The sequence below is a fragment of the Saccostrea echinata genome, unplaced genomic scaffold (genome assembly GCF_033153115.1).
Source record: "Saccostrea echinata isolate AGI-Se365-2 ecotype Australia unplaced genomic scaffold, CSIRO_AGI_Sech_v1 ptg000007l, whole genome shotgun sequence".
NCBI lineage: Eukaryota > Metazoa > Mollusca > Bivalvia > Ostreida > Ostreidae > Saccostrea > Saccostrea echinata.
Genome location: NW_026889756.1, coordinates 3,833,567 through 3,851,690, shown reverse-complemented (window position 1 = coordinate 3,851,690; position 18,124 = coordinate 3,833,567). Strand labels below are relative to the sequence as shown.

General features: G+C 33.9%; 1 protein-coding gene across 1 annotated transcript in view; it reads left to right on the top strand.

Moving 5' to 3' along the window:
• LOC133180644 (uncharacterized) overlaps nucleotides 1-18,124 on the top strand; it is a 57,991-nt gene that overhangs the window by 1,168 nt on the left and 38,699 nt on the right. The window contains exons 4-7 of the mRNA XM_061315115.1: nucleotides 71-118; nucleotides 1,012-1,047; nucleotides 3,883-3,999; nucleotides 6,570-6,695. Coding sequence (XP_061171099.1) covers nucleotides 71-118; nucleotides 1,012-1,047; nucleotides 3,883-3,999; nucleotides 6,570-6,695 — 327 coding nt within the window. The remainder of the gene's footprint in view (nucleotides 1-70; nucleotides 119-1,011; nucleotides 1,048-3,882; nucleotides 4,000-6,569; nucleotides 6,696-18,124) is intronic.

The following is an 18,124-nucleotide window of genomic DNA, read 5'->3' as shown; positions in this document are numbered from 1 at the left end:
CCCTGGTAGAACACACAACATATATCATATTGCAAGTAACCTGTGCGTTACCTCTTGATTTCTGTTATAGCTCCCACTGAGTACCTGGTCTCTAGTACCACCAGTACAACTACCCCAGGTAAGTCAACAGGTAAATCAGACATACCAAGTAAGTGAGCTCCCACTGAGTACCTGGTCTCTAGTACCAGTACAACTACCCCAGGTAAGTCAACAGGTAAATCAGACATACCAGGTAAGTAAGCTCCCACTGAGTACCTAGTCTCTAGTACCACCAGTACAACTACCCCAGGTAAGACAACAGGTAAATCAGACATACCAGGTAAGTAAGCTCCCACCGAGTACCTAGTCTCTAGTACCACCAGTACAACTACCCTAGGTAAGTCAACTCTTACAGGTAAATAAGATATACCAGCTAAGTCAGCTCCTACAGAGTTCTAGTCACTACCAGTACCACAATACCAGGTAAGACAGGTGTCAACTATACCAGGTAATCAGATGTACCAGGTAAGTAACCTCCCGCAGAGTCCTAGTCACTACCAGTTCCACACACCAGGTAAGACAGGTGTCAACTAATCCAGGTAAATCAGATATACAGAATAAATCAGATATACCAGGTGAGTTAGCTCCCACAGTTCTAGTCACTATCAGTACCACTAAACCAGGCATGACACGTTTAAACTATACCAGGCAAATCAGATATACAGTACCACAACACCAGAAAAGATAGGTGTCAACCACACCAGGTAATCAGATATATAGGTAAATAACCTTTCACAGAGTCCTAGTGACCAACAAGTACAACACCAGAAATGTCAGGAGAGGCAGGTGCAAATTTTCGGTTCATATTTAATAATTAATCACAACTCTAGATCTTCAGATATAAAAGGATGTGAATACAGTAAATTTGAAATTGTGGCATTTCTATTGGAAAGTAATCATATTATATTCATTTTTACCAGCAAAACGTGCACGTTTTATTTTATTAAGTAACTGATTATGCTTTCTTTTTAGTACCAACATCAACAATAACAACAACTTATAACCCAGGTAATGAGGACATCTCAGTTTATGTCACCTAAGGTGATATTACTGTCAAATTTCGATTTTGGAACTTTTTGTTTACATCAAATGGAATCCAAAATACAATGTATTCGATTGAACCAGGCTCCACTTGACATATTTCTTTGACATTCTGCAATTTTATTGTTATGTCCTATTAATGGAAGATTTGGGGTATATACACTTAACAAAACTTATAAGTGTTCACTCTAATAAATGTATTTATTTAAAAACTACATGATAAAATGGTATGATATTTTCAAATTATTATAACCAATGAATCTTCTCAACTATTGTCGAAAGAAAATCAATTATCACCGATGAAAACCAATGTCCCGTGACGAAGCTTAAAAACAATAAATCTGTACTTTGCGGCACGTGTTTTGTGTAATCAGCTTATTTTTGTGACCATTATCAATTTTTAACAACTGATTGAACTTAAAAACACAAAACATGGCCAAAATGACCATTGAGGAATTAGGGAGAGCCGTTGGAATGTTGATATCTGGATCATCCTTAGGATACGTTTTACTCACTTTTATTTTAGTGTTTATTTGTCCTTCATATTACTTTTAAAAAAATAATAACCTGAATAAAAATCCATTTAAGCACATTTTTCTATAGGCTGTGCGTCATTTTTATCGCCAATTTATCACAATTTGAAAGATTTGGACAAAACTTAATCAAACCGGAAGTGATCTGGATTTTCGTCTGAGGCCAAGGTTTTGCGTCACAACCAGGTTAAAAGATTGTTACATGGTCCTGAACCACTTTAGAAACATTTAAATCAAGCTTCAATTAATGGTACGAAAATGGCAACAAATTGGTGCTCCAGCAGTCCAGTATCATTTCAAACAGTCTGAATCATCCTTAAAGAGGTACACTTAAGTGTAAGATGCCCAAGGAGGCTCTAAGTATTGACCAAAAGGCTTCTGTGTGATGCAATGGCTTGCCAAATCCCCGGATCTGAATCTCATTGAACACATTTGGGACTTTTAAAAGGAATGTCAAAGCCCACCCACCCCCCTTCACACAATTTCAACGGTTTAGATTGATCCATGCAGTAGGTGGCAGATAGGCCAGCCTTCTGTTCAGGGGTACATGGAATCCATGCGAAAATGATGTCTTGCCGTAATTAGAGCGAGTGGTGGTCTTACGCCATAGAGATTATGTTATGTGAATTTTCATTTTGAGGGTTCATCATGTCCTTGACACTTTGCTTTAAAGTCTGACGAGATATTTACATGAAATGTATGCAACATCGAACTGAAATAAGCATCATTAACCATGAATTAAAGAAATTATTTATTGTATGCATTTGTTCTTTATAACTTAAAAAATGTTAGGTGAACACTTAGAAGTTTGGTTCAGTGTAGTTTTATCCTGTCCGCTTCTCTGTCTGTCTCTGTTTGTCCACAAAAACTTTAACCGTGCCTATAATGTTTGATTGGTTTTTATATTTCGAAGGTCTATACCTTGTGACAAGACCTTTTTTGGTACCAACATATTTGATCTCTTGAAATTGACCTTGCAGTTTGACCCTCTTTCGTAAAATTTTACCAAACTTTATCCTTGGTATAACTAGTGAAGTGTTGGTGCTAGGGCTTCTATACTTCACCTGCATATACTTTTTGAAAATACCTTTCCTTGGGTATGAATAATTGTGACATTGACTTTGGCGTTTTGCCTACTTTTAAAAACTTCAAATTTAGCCATAACTTGTGAACAGTTAGGACTGAGGCTTTCTTATTTCCTAGATGTATTCCTTGTGACAAAACAATCCCTTGAGTTTCAACAATTTTGACCATCTCACCTTATCCTTGGAGGTAGATCTATTTTAAAAAGCTTGACTTTAACTTTTGAAAGGTAAAAAGTAAGGCTTTCATAATTCACAGGTGTCTTCCTTATGACAAAACCATTCTTAGGATGCCAACAATTTTAGCACTTGACATTAACCTTGCTATTTTGCTTACTTTAAAAAAAGCTTTGACCTTGGCCATAACTTTTGAATGGTTAGAGCTAAGGCTTTTATATTTCACCTGTGTGATTCTCGTGACAACATCTTTCTTTGGGATCAGCAATTTTGACCATTTGTCCCTGAATTGTTTGAGCTAGGGCTTTCACATTCCATAGGTGTTTTCTTGTGACAAGGCCATTCCTTGAAGTTTGGCCAACTTAATAAAACATTATTCTTGACCAAAACTTTTGAATGGTTAGTGCTATGACTTTTATAATTTCACAAGTGTATTCCCTAAGACATGACCTTCTCATTTCACAGGTGTTACAATACCTTTCTTTAGGTATCATTATTTTTAATCTCTATATTTTGACCTCGAAATTTGACTTACATTTGAGAAACATAAACCTTCGCCATAAGCTGTCATATAAGGGCATCAGTGTTTCACAAACACATCTTGATATAAATGTATTCATATATGTTTTATACCGATAACATTTTTTATTTTTCTGAAAATCAAACATTTTTTCACATGTATTAGTTCAAACAATTGATACAATCAGCTGCTCATCTTAAGAATAGGATCAGAAAGCAGAAGGGGTTTGATGACTTTCAAAATGCATTGTCTTGTAGGTCACATGATGAGGACTTTCTGTTAACAAAAAGGAATCTAAAATACAATGTACTTGATTAGGCCTGCAGACACCAATGTACTCATGAAATATGAATTCACTTCTTTTTCATTGATCAATTCAATTATTTTATATCAATTCAATAGTTTTACACTGATTAATTATTTTTCTGAGAATCAATAATTTTTCATTAATTTAAACATTCGATATATCACGCGCTGCTTCAAATTTCAGTTGCTGAATGGTGTAGAGATAGGTTTGATTGTTGGGGCTACGCTGATGAGAATTGTACAGGAATGTATGAGGACTGGTTCAGAGAATTTTGTCCATACAGATGTGGATATTGTCCAAGTAAGACTATAATTATCATACGATTCTGTTGTCAGAATCCTAAGCTAATATTTTTGTAGCCTACAGAGAAGAGCGACACTTAGGAATCCATTTAACCGGTGTCTGTGCATCCGTCCGTATGTTCGTCTCTCACACCCTCTTGAGAAGTGTAAGAGGTTTGGATTTGATATTTTACACATATATCATGTATATATTGCTTGGTAATCCGGCTTTATTTAGAATAGTTTTTTGCGCTTATAAACAACAAAATATACAGTATCTTTGACACATAAGAGGTACGTCAATGCTATTACGAGCATATGTGCACTGTTTGTCATAAAAAAAAACAAACCAAAAAACAAAAAAAAAAAACATTAAGAAAAATACCAGCGTTACGGTACAATTGACCTTGACCTTTGACACGCTTTGTAAAAGAATCCGGACGGTTGACTTAAATTGTCTTTTTGATTTTGAGAGGCAAGACTTTAATAATTGGCATTGATGTAACACATTTACGAGCTGGTTACACTGTACTTTGAAACTATATATATGCAATACAATTACCACACACACTAACTGTGAAAATATATCGGGATCGGTATGCCACAAGGATCGTTGGCAATTATAGTTAAGACTTTTATGTCTTATGGAGGAAGTAAACATATATTTACAAAGAAAAAAATATTATTTATAATACTTTCAATTTCATTATTCACTTAAGCTTTGAGGATTTGGGAATCGTATTTGTATTTTATTGTCACATTTCAAATGATAATTGCTTTTCTATAATTGCTAGTCTAAATTCCATAAAAAATTTGGCAAGCCAAAGAAAAATAACATTGCCTCAACTTGAAAATCTTACTTTAGGGAGGAGGGGTGGATCTTTCTAATTTTTTCGTACATTTTTGTTGGATTCCCCAGTGTTCCAAGGTGGGGGAGATGCAAAATGCAGCTTCTATATGATAATTTACAGAGTAAAAAGTATTTTCAGAAAAAGCCCCCTCCCTCTTTTCCCTGTGTGTTAAGACCATTTACTTTAACAAATAATTAACTATTACAGATAAGAATTTCAAATATTTTCCTCCAAAAAATTTAAATTTTACAAAATGCAAACATAGATACAGTACCGACCAGACACAACCTAACAGAAAGCGAACCCAAAGCGCACCCCGGGTTCGCTGCCTGGGTTTGCTTCGGGTTCGCTATAGCGGACCCCGAGCGAACCCGGAGCGCACCCCGAGCGAACCCGCAGCGGACCCAGAGCGAACGCCGAAAGCGAACCCCAAATTCAGTAGCGAACCCAGCAAGCGAACGCGCGTTCGGTGTTGCGTAACTGAGCTGTCAATCAGGATTAGCGATCAGACGTGTTAACCAATCAGCGCTTCGACCGATCAGCATGCCAGTTTATCATTCGATGTAAATAAAACATTCTACAAGCAAAGCGTATACAGTGTGAAATTATTATTAACACGATTAAAAAAATTCTTTAATGTATAAAAGAAAATAATGGTTATCACAATTGTTATAAAAAAAAAAGAAGAAAAAAAGTTTTTTGACAAATTATAGCATTTCATTATCTCAAGAATCTGTACAAGAGTATGTATATGTACGTGCTTTCATTCAATTATTTTATTTTTTCAATTCTAATTTACATTTTTGTTTAAATCCAGTTCAACATCAAAATTATTAATCTTCTTAATTGAAAAAAAAGTAAAAAAAAAAAAAAAAAAAAAAAAAAAAAAAAAAAAGAAAAAAGAAAGAAAGAAAGAAAGAAAGAACAGCATAAATGTACATGTACAGTATGTCCAATCGTAAACTACTATCATGGTATTATTTTGATTTATCTTTTACAAAAAATAATGTAAAGCTTATTAAATCTTATTTACATGTAGTTTCAAAAATATTTTTTTCTATAATTTTTTTTTCAGTTTTCCAAAGTCGATTAATTGCAGCAGTAAATATTTTTAATCTAAAATATCTAATGTATTAATATCTATTAATAATTTTTTTTTTTTTAAATATCCACTCCTAAATATTTTTAACTATTTTGCGTAAAACATGATCGTTCGTGTATGTTGTCAACAATAACATTGCAGCCACTGCACATTCACATGTATCGATTGCCACAAAAAAACAACAACTATCGATTTCACTGCTGTATTTGGAATAAACAAGGGGCGGAGCTTACTGGCGGCAAGATTAAAGCGGGGTCCGCTTCGCGCATGAGTGCGAAAAGCGAACCCAGAAAGCGAACGCCGGGTTCGCTCTAGCGGACCCAGAGCTGACCCCGAGCGAACGCAGAGCGAACCCGAAGCGAACCCAGAGCGCACCCAAAATTTCTGAAAGCGGACCCGTAGCGGACCCCGAGCGAACCCAGAAAGCGAACCCGGGGTGCGCTTTGGGTTCGCTCTGGTGTTAGGTTGTGTCTGGTCGGTACTGTATGTTGAAATATATAACAGATTATGATTTGCCTTATTTTTTTTTTTTAATAAAATTGTTTTGATCCTTTATTTCCATATTTTTTTATGGATTGTAACCTTAATTTCATATAATGTGTATACAAATATACACTTTTTCATTTCTGTTATCAGATTATTTACCCCCTTGTATGGATCTAGACCCAAGTTGTGACGCTTATTCTTCAGAAACCTGTACCAACCAAACATATAGAGCCTACATGAGACTAAACTGCAGGAAAAGATGCAACGTGTGTACATGTAAGTAATATATCATCCTTGAGGAAAACTTATTTTTTATCGATATGATAAAACAGGTAAATCAAATCATATCATCTCATTATTAAACAAGACAGGGAATCTCCTCGGGCATTTTCTCTTCAGCTTTGCCGCAAGGAATAGACACAATCTAGGAAAACATGAAAAGTGATAATTACTTAACGATATACTTTAGCTTGATAAGTAAAATGTAAATAAAGATCAAACAAATATGATCAAACTTGTGTTTATTATGTTTTATAATGTTACTTGTACATTGATATCCAAAATGAAGTACTAGTAAAACAGGTTTCTTTAAGGCCGCCATCTATTCACTTAAATGTTTGCATAAAATATGAAAATAACGAACAGTAATTAATTTCAAAGTCCATTGGAACGATACAAAAATTTGGTGCAGAGCAAACAAGGACCTCTTAACATCAGAGATAGGATCAGGTGCTATGAGGAGTGAGTATCAATTCCCTGCAGACCGGTCACACCCGCCAGATGCTCCTTGTCCTGATCGGTAAATAACGGAAAAATCCACAGACAATTCAGTACGTAAACAATGGCCTAACAATTCCTATGAAAAACGTCAGTCGGCATTTGACTTAATGATAGGTTGTATTTGCTGTATCGACCATAGAACTTGCGAATTGATGACTTCAAACGAGACTGTTGATATCCTTTGTTTCGTCAACTTGTTGTCAATAGTTAGCCTTGTTTTATAAATTGTTCACACGTAGAGCATGCTCTTGATTATCGAATCAAATGAGAGACATAAACCCAATATGTAGGGGATAAAGGTATATTGCTACATAAGTAAGCAAAGTTGACGATTGAAAAGTTGAAGTCATCACGTTTATCATATAGCTTTGTTATTAGGTAACCATTAACGTTTTTTTTCTGTTAAAATATCCAAATAGTAAATAGACTCTGTGGTATTTTTTTTTATTTTAAGCTCACTGAGATATATCGAGTCGACATATACATGGGAGTAACTATTGCTAATTGATAATACGTCGTCGATATATCGAAAGCCACAGTAAGTGTTTTCTTCTTTTCATGTATAAGATTTTGAATAAATTCTGCTGAATATGAAGACAAAAATAGGTCTGCTAATAACGGAGTGCAATTGGTACCCATGGGAATTCCAACAAATTGTTGGAAGACCTAATCTCCAAAAACTACATAGATATTGACAATCAGAATTTCAAGAATCTTTTTAATATCTACTTCAGAGTACTTGTGTACAATTAGAATGCTTTTTAACAAAACAATTTTGTAATTTACCAATGACAAGGAAAGTAAATTTACGAGTTCCATTTTTATTGAACAAGCAGCTGTCTATGATGTCAAAAAATCTGGTCTTTAGGAATACCGATCCTCAGCCAGGAAGGATAACTCTAAAATTTATTATTTTATTTAAAAAGTCTCAAAATGAAGCTTGGAATTGAGATCTTTTCATGCAGCAATTTTCATTTTATGCATCTTAATATGATTCAAGGTTGTTTGAAGTCTTAGAAACGGTCTTGTAAAAAGTTGACATTTGTACCTTATAAAAGAAAAAATGAATTCATTTTTAAAGAAATTGGGTTTTCTTTAGTCTAGCATTAGATACCACTGCTAATTAGCATGATTTAAAATTAGATGTGATATCTGATGTCTAGCAATGACAGCACAGGCTTTTACATATATATTATATGACAATTGAAGTAAAAAGAAGAACTTAAATATTGTATAAGCATAAAAAAAGACTCCATTTTCTCCAAACCTGGATACCTATGTTTTTCTATCCTAAATTATATTTGTTGATCAATTTTCAATTAGAAAATGCATAGCTGATGTTTTTATTCGTATTTCCTGAAAATATATTTGAGATTTGATAATTTTCCCAATATAATATGATTAACTATAATGATGAACTTCGAAGAAATTCCATGGGTAAATTCTCTTTACTATGTGAAATCAGAGACATTTTTGTGAGCATTTTCCATTACTTAAAAGCTAATTTTCAGAACCTGAGGATCGGACTACCTTAATTTTTTCGTGGGAATGGTTGTATGAAGTGTTGAAAGTCGTATGTTTTGATGTTATTGGTTTTAGTAAAATTTTGTGATTTTTCTAAATTTTTTTTCGATTTTTTAAGTATCCACATCTGATGTACACCACTTCCCAAATATATCGTTGCACAGTACTCCTGAGGTTTCTTCACTTCTGTTAATATTTTAGTCAGGAGTAAAGAAATAGGCCTGGTAGAATTTTTACTGGAACCAGCTATGTTTCCTTTTTTGTAACGATATTTTTGTAGTTTGGTAGTCCAGTATAAGTATGATAATTGAAATTCAGATTGATTGTTGGGAATTTAAATATATCTAAAACTGACATATAATTTTGAAGAACTTCCTCCTTAGAAAGGGGACTATGAGTATAAGATGGATTACCGCTTGCAGAATTAAATCAGTATGACATAAAAAAAAAATCTGGTAAGTTCTGTTAAACCATGCAAGATAGGAAACAGTCCGATCCTGAATGCTAGCACGCTTTTGGAAAGGTAAGAACTTGAATGATGTATAGAAGGAACACTTCAATCTTTAATTTTTTGTCTGGCATCGGGCTAGAGAAGGTCTGGAATAGTTGAAGAAAGTAAAAGAAGAGAAAGACAACAGAGAGGGAAGATAGAGTTTGAGAAAGACTAGCTACACAGTACACAGAGTCTTTAATTACACTGAGAAGGAAATTCATCTTTCAAACTCTCAGCATCAGCAGAAACATAGTAAATAGGAGGCTTAATAAGGAAAAGATGAGATCATATTGGCCAATAAAACGCCCATTCTCAGGAAACAGGATTGCTATGGCACAACAATATAGTATATGGAAGGTTCAGTCATGGCAAGAGTGGATTGGTCAGATGAATGACGATTCTTACTATATCCAGTAAACGGTAGGGCTTAAGTTTGGAGACATCCAACATACATGCAACAACAATATGTATTGGGGAAAAAACCTTTGGTTGAGGCGGTGTAACAGTAAGGAGATGTTTTTCTATGCGGTATAAACTGTATCTTTGCATTTTTTATGACACCCTTATCTGCACAAATGTACAGGGATAACGTTCAAAGCCAATTAAACTGAAACTTTGATCGAACTTTTATTTCCATTTATTCTATTCGTTGGAGAATTATCAACTGCATGAAATGAATAAGTTTTAAGATATTGAAACCTGCTTTGGCCAACTTAAGATCTACTTAGATTTAAAAACAAAAAAAGATGAGTGCACTTAAAGACATGCAAAATTTACGATAGAATAAACTTTCAAAAGAAGCATCTTTCTTTTGATTGCAGGAATGCTCAACATCCAATCTACAACTTAACTTAATTACATTAAATAAAAGTATGAATCTGCTTTTAAAGGCTGGGGTCAGTACAATTTTTTAAATCTACCTCCTAAATGCTTATTTTGTTTTCGATTAGGATGCTTTATATTCCAACCAAAATAATAATGCATAGAACTTTTAAATGTCTGTACACTTATACCAAACCGGACAAGGTAAGAATTACAGACACAATCGCTAACAACAATCTCAAGAATTGAAAAATTGATAGATATCCGCTTTACGAAACATCGGAGCTTCTAACCTGTGACGGGTAATTATCATCCTTCCGAATATGAAATGTTGTGGCAACTGATTGTAAAATCTTAAATCTCATTTTGTAGTTTAATATTTTCCCAATGTTTTTGTCTGTCTTATCGGTATTTCATAGAAAAGGGCAAAATTTCATATACTTCCCAATTAAGAATAAACGTGCAACTAGTACTTTCTAAAATTAAATATTTTTAAATTTTTCCAGTGCTTCAGGGGAAAAAAAAAACTAAAGGACGTTTCTTGTTCCTAAAGTAAACTAACGAGGATTGTTTTACTATAAATGTCGCGTATGAAAAATGTTAAGAATATCTTAATATATTTCAGACGTATTCAGAACTAGTGCTAATTGTAACGGGAACCGTTACAGATGTTCCCCAAACGGCCCCCCAATCCCTTATGATGCCCCATTCCCTACAAGCTTCAATAAATTAGACAATACTTTAGTAATATAGATGGACACTTTATTTTTAAGGGTATTTCATTGGAAACTTCTCCGACATAGCCATATGGGTATTAGCCAATCAAATTTCGGCGCATGTGCTTGCACATGTTTTCTACATTTTTCTCATTAATTTTCTTATAGTGTCTCACAATACATACATTTGTGTTAAATATTAAAGAATCTCATTGAAAAATAAGAGAGATGTAACCCTTTAAGTATTAGCCAATCAGAATTCAGCATACGCGTATATATGGCCTTGCATTCAATTTTGATAGTATCATAATGTGGGAGCTCTATGTGACTATCCATGTCGTAAATTTCATTCTGTTTTGTTGAAAACCAAGGGAGTTATAGACATTTAAAGTTTCAACCAATCAGATTGCAGCACACCTGCATGCGCGTGTTTTCAAGAAAATTCATATATAACATGTTGTAGCACCTTATAATATATACTTATATTCTAAATTTCAAAGTATTTTGTCAAAAAACAAGGAAATTATAGAGATTTTTGTATCAGCCAATCAGAGAAGAGCGCACGTGCATTCGCGTGAGTTCACGCTAATTTGACCATGCTATCTTGTCTAGACTACTAATATATCTTTATACTTTGAGTTTCAAAGCAATTCATCAAGAAATATAAAAGTTACGGCTTCATCAAGTATATCAGTTATTTCACTCATCGCACGCGCGCGCACGTGCATGCATGTGCGCGCAAAATGACCTTCGTTCCGAACACCTACACAACATGCCTATTAACCCTAAAAAGGTTTCATGTCAATCGGATGAGTGGTTCTATGAGAACACTCCCGGACAAAAAAGTACCGGAGAAGAAAGTAGAAAAAAAGAATAATAATAATAACTAGAAACTCATTGCAAGCAATGAGAGGTCTTCCGTCCGATTTTGAAAATGAAAACGTAAATTGAAGCTAAAAAGTGATAAAAGAAAAATCAGACACACTGGAGATTTAACCCTTGTCGTCAGCGTGAAAATCCAACGCGCTAACCATTTCGCCATTTGGACTCCCCCTTCAAAGTGAAAATGACGAATATCTAGAGTTTGGATTTATCATTTTGAAAACAAATTATATATTTAGTATTTTGAAAAGAGGCTCTCTTAACCCTACAAATATTACAGAAAAATATTGAAGTAGAAAAAATCGATTTTTTAAATTCGCTTCAGGTAGCGACCGGAAGTAACGACGACGCATGAAAAGGTCCCCTCTCCAATCAAAATATCATGCTCTATCATCTCTAACAAGTCTCCAGTTCATATCTTTAGCCATTCTTGAAAACACTCACAGACAAAGTTTCATTTTAAAATAAAAAAAAATGTCCATAACTCGGCACTGGAACCGAATTTACCAAAAAACGGAATTTCATATAAAACTCATATAAAGATCTTTTATCTCTGCAAATTTCAAAAAAATTCATTGAATAGTTCTCGAGAATTTGCGTGCAGAAGATTTTGTCTTTAAAAAAAAAGAGAATAATAAAAATTCTCTAGAGTTTGGATTTATCAATTTTAAAACAAATTATATATTTACCATTCTTAAAAGACTCTCTATTAACCCTACAAATATCATAGAAAAATATTGAAAAGCAGAAAAGTTGAAAAATTCGACTTTTTTAATTCGCTTCCGGTAGCGACCGGAAGTACTGATGACGAAAATCAAGGTCGATTTGCACATCTAGAAATCATGTTCTATAATCTCTAACAAGTCTCCAGTTCATATCTTTAGTTGTTCTTTAGATATCCCGCGGAAACTATTTCATTTTAAAATCAGAAAAATGTCCATAACTTGGAACCGGAAGCGAATTTTTCCAAAATTCTTTTAAATGTAACAATGCCATTAACTGGCGCATTATCCCTGAAAGAATGATGAAAAACCACTGAATAGTTCTCGAGATATTGCTTGGACAAAATTTGTCTAAAAAATAAGAATAAGAATAATAACTAGATGCGATCTCGTTGCGAGCAACGAGTGGGTCTTCCGTCCGATTTTTGATAAGATGAGATACGAATTTGACTGAGATTTTCGTTCATAAATATATGAATAGTGAAAATGTACAATTTGCTTCAGTTATGTTTTAAGAAAATTTTGATCATTATGGCACCTAAAAACGCAATATTTGATGAAGATTTTAAAATATTTACAGTAGCAGATCGTGAAGATGAACATTACTGTAAAAGGGTTATAGATGAAAGACTTTTAGCCTCTCTTAGCCCCTAATTCTAGGGGTCTTGATATCATATGAAAGGTCTTGTAATTCTGACGACTTTTCGTTCAACAACTATTCAGAAGTTTCGTTTCGTTTTCGAGATATGTAGACTTGAAATATTTAGGGGCCGTCCCTTTAAGTCCCTATAGGGGCTGTTTAGGACAAATTCAAAGGATGCACATTGTTGAGAACATCATTCTAAACAACTTTTGTTCAATATTGCTTTTCAAAATATTTCCCCTTTTCGAGATAAAAAGCGTCAAAGATTTAGCATTCCGGCCCCTTATGGCCCCTAATTACGTAATATTTGAAGAAAATTTTAAGATATATAGTTGCAGATTGTGAAGATGAACATTTTTGCTTCAATAATTAATATCAAAATATTTAACGTTAAGGAGTTATAAATGAAAGACTTTTGGCCCCTCTGAGCCCCTAATTTGAGGGCTCAGCCCCTATTTCTTGATATCACATGAAAGGTCTTGTAATTCTGAAGACTTTTTGTTCAACAAGTATTCAGAAGTTTCGTTTCGTTTTCGAGATATGTAGACTTGAAATATTTAGGGGCCGTCCCTTTAAGTCCTTATAGGGGCTGTTTAGGACAAATTAAAAGGATGCACATTGTTCAGATCATCATTCTAAACAACTTTTGTTCAATAATGCTTTTCAAAATATTTCCCCTTTTCGAGATATAAAGCTTCAAAGATTAAGCATTCTGGCCCCTTGTGGCCCCTATTTATGTGACATGACGAAAAATCATAATATATAGTTGTAGTTTGTTAAGATAAATAATTTTGCTTCAGTAATGTATACAAAAATATTGCTTGTTTAAGAGTTATCGATTAAACACTTTTGGCCCCTCTCGGCCCCTCATGTGATGAGTCAGCGGTTTTTTCTTGATATCATGTTACAGATCTTTTCATTCTGCACAAATATTGTTCAATATCTTTTAACAAAATAATTATAATTTAAAAGATATGATACAAAATGTCTCAAAAATTCACTCATGATTCGTGTCCTAAATTTCGACCCCTACCGAGCTTCCATACTAGGCACTTCCGGAAAATATCTAAACCCAGGTGCATTATGGCAACATGTCCTCTATCATCACTGAAAATTTCAGCGCTCTAGCTTAAGCCGTATTTGAGTTCCATCGCAGACAAGGACGTCCTCTGAATTTTAATAAAAGGGCGATAACTTCTGACCGGAAGTGATTTTTCAAATTTTGAATTGCCGGTACAAACTTCAGATGATAAGACATAAACTCTGAAAATTTGAAGTAAATCGATCAATTCATCTCCGAGAAATCTTCTGCACAAAATCGGTAAGGAGAAAAAAAAGAAGAACTAGATGGTTCTCGTTGCGAGCAACGAGTGGGTCTTCCGTCTGATTTTGGATAAGATTAGTCAAGATCTTGACTGAGATATTCGTCTATAAAAAGTGAAAGAATGCATATTGTTTAAAACATTATTCTGAGCATCTTTTGTTCAATATTGTTTATCAAAATATTTCCCCTTGTTCGAGGTGTCAAAGATTTGGCAATCTGGCCCATTTTGGCCCATTATTTTGAACATATGATCAAAGTTTTATAATATATAGTTATAGAATGTTAAGATGAACATTTTTGCTTCAGTAATTTATAACAAAATATTCATCATTAAAATTAAAGATGACAGACTTTTGGCCCTTCTGAGCCCCTAATTTGAGGGGTCTGCCCCTTTTTCTTGATATCAAATGAAAGGTTTGTGATTCTGAAGACTTTTTGTTCAACAACTATTCAGAAATTTCCTTTAGTTTAAAAGATATCTAGAATAACAATATTTAGGGGCCAGCCCTCCAAGTCCTTAATGGGGATGTCTTGCAAAAATTAAAAGGGTGTATATTGTTAAGAACATTATTCTTAACATCTTTTGTCCAATATTGCTTATCAAAATATTTCCCCTTTTCGAGATATAAAGTGTCAAAGATTTAGCATTCTGGCCCCTTATGGCCCCTTATTACCTAACATGTAATCAAAATTTTATAATATATAATGTGCGGAATGTTAAGATGAACATTTTTGCTTCAGTAATTTATAACAAAATATTGATCATTAAAGAGTTATAGATGAAAGATTTTTGGCCCTTCTGAGCACCTAATTTGAGGGGTCAGTCCCTTTTTCTTGATATCTAATGAAAGGTCTTGTGATTTTGAAGACTTTTTGTTCAACAACTATTCAGAAATTTCCTTTCGTTTTAGAGATATATAGAATAACAATATTTAGGGGCCAGCCCTCCAAGTCCTTAATGGGGATGTCTTGCAAAAATTAAAAGGGTGTATATTGTTTAGAACATTATTCTGAACATCTTTTGTTCAACATTGCTTATCAAAATATTTCCCCTTTTCGAGATATAAAGTGTCAAAGATTTAGCATTCTGGCCCCTTATTACGTAACATATGATCAAAATTTTATAAAATATAGTTGCAAAATGTTAAGATGAACATTTTTGCTTCAGTAATTTTTAACAAAATATTCATCATTAAAATTAAAGATGAAAGACTTTTGGCCCTTTTGAGCCCCTAATTTGAGGGGTCAGTCCCTTTTTCTTGATATCAAATGAAAGGTCTTGTGATTTTGAAGACTTTTTGTTCAACAACTATTCAGAAATTTCCTTTCGTTTAAGAGATATATAGAATAACAATATTTAGGGGCCAGCCCTCCAAGTCCTTAATGGGGATGTCTTGCAAAAATTAAAAGGGTGTATATTGTTTAGAACATTATTCTGAACATCTTTTGTTCAATATTGCTTATCAAAATATTTCCCCTTTTCGAGATATAAAGTGTCAAAGATTTAGCATTCTGGCCCCTTATGGCCCCTTATTACGTAACATATGATCAAAATTTTATAATATATAGTTGCAGAGTGTTAAGATGAACATTTTTGCTTCAGTAATTTATAACAAAACATTGATCATTAAAGAGTTATAGATGAAAGACTTTTGGCCCTTCTGAGCCCCTAATTTGAGGGGTCAGTCCCTTTTTCTTGATATCAAATAAAAGGTCTTGTGATTTTGAAGACTTTTTGTTCAATATGTTTAACAAAATACTTCTATTTAAAATGTTATAAGAAATGTCTCTAAAATTCACTCATAAATCACGTCCTAAATTTTGACCCCTACCGAGCTTCCATACTTCGCACTTCCGGAAAATTTGAAAACCAAGGTGCACAACTAGAACATGTCCTCTATCACCACTGAGAGTTTCAGCACTCTAGCTTTTGTCGTTCTTGAGTTTTTGTGCAGACACAAGGTCTATCAAAAAATCGATCAAAGGGCGATAACTTCCGACCGGAAGTAATTTCTCAAAAACGGAAGCGGCGTTATAAACTTCAGATAGCATCACATTAACCCTGAGAATTTGAAGCAAATCGATCGAGCGATCTCCGAGAAATCTTCTGCACAAAATCGGTAAGGAAAAAAAAAGAATAATAATAATAAGAAAAGTGAAAAATCAACAATAGAATAATAGAAGGGTCTTCCGCAGAAGACGGAAGACCCTAATAATAATAAAAGTGAAAAAGAAACATAAGAATAATAGAAGGGTCTTCCGCTGAAGACGGAAGACCCTAATAATAACTAGATGAGATCTCGTTGCAAGCAACGAGTGGGTCTTCCGTCCGATTTTTGATAAGATGAGACAAGAATTTGACTGAGATTTTCGTTCAAAGATAATGATATAAATAGATTGTTAAGACGAACAATTTTGCTTTAATAATGTTTAACAAAATATTGATCATTAAAGCGTTATAGATTAAAGACCTTCGGCCCTTCTTGGCCCCTAATGTAAGAGGTCAGCCCCTTTTTCTTGATATCATCTTAAAGCTCTCATGATTTTGAACACTTTTTGGTTCAACAACTATTCAGAAATTCCTTTTTGTTTTCGGGATATATGCAAAAGAAATATTAAGGGCCGGCCCTTCAAGTCCTAAATGGGGACGTTTAGCAAAAATTCAAAGACTGAATATTGTTCAGAATATTAATTTGAATGTCTTTTGTTCAATACTGTTTATCAAAATATTCTTCCTTTTCGAAATATATTGCGCCAAAGATTATGCAATCTGGCCCCCTAAAGACCCCTTATTGCGTATCGTTTGATATCAACATCATGTTTTTTAGATAAAGTGTGTGAAGATGAACTATTTCGCTTCAGTAATATATTACAAAATACTGATCATTAAAGAGTTATTGATTGTATACTTTTGGCCCCTCTCGGCCCCTTATTTAAGGGGTCAGACCCTTTTCCTTGATATCACCTTAAAGCTCTCATGATTTTGAACACTTTTTGTTCAACAACTATTCAAAAATTCTTTTTCATTTCCAAAATATATGCAAAAGAAGTATTTAGGGGCCGGCCCTTCAACTCCTTAATGGGGACTTTTAGCAAAAAATCAAAAGGTTGCACATTGTTTAGAACATTATTTTGAACATCTTTTGTTCAATATTTTTTATCAAAATATTTCACACTTTTGAGATATAAAGCGTCAAAGATTAAGCATTCTGGCCCCTTATAGCCCCTAATTATGGAACATATGATGCGAATATCATAATATATAGTTGTAAATTGTTGAGAAAAACATTTTTGCTTCAGTAATGCATTACAAAATATTGATCGTTAAAGAGTAATTGTTCAAAGACTTTCGGCCCCTCTCAGCCCCTAATCTGAGTTTCCAGCCCCTTTTTCTTCATATCCCTTTAAAGCTCTCATGATTTTGAACACTTTTTGTTCAACAACTAGTCAGAAATTCGTTTTCGTTTCTGAAATATTTCCAAAAGAAGTATTTAGGGGCCGGCCCTTCAACTCCTTAATGGGGACGTTTAGCAAAATATGAAAGGTTGCATCTTGTTTAGAACATTATTTTGAACATCTTTTGTTCAATATTGCTTATCAAAATATTTCCCACTTTTGAGATATAAAGCGTCAAAGATTTAGCATTCTGGCCCCTTATGGCCCCTAATTATGTAACATATGGTGTGAATATCATAATATATAGTTGTAAATTGTTGAGATAAACATTTCTGCTTCAGTAATGCATTACAAAATATTGATTGTTAAAGAGTTATTGTTTAAGGACTTTCGGCCCCTCTCA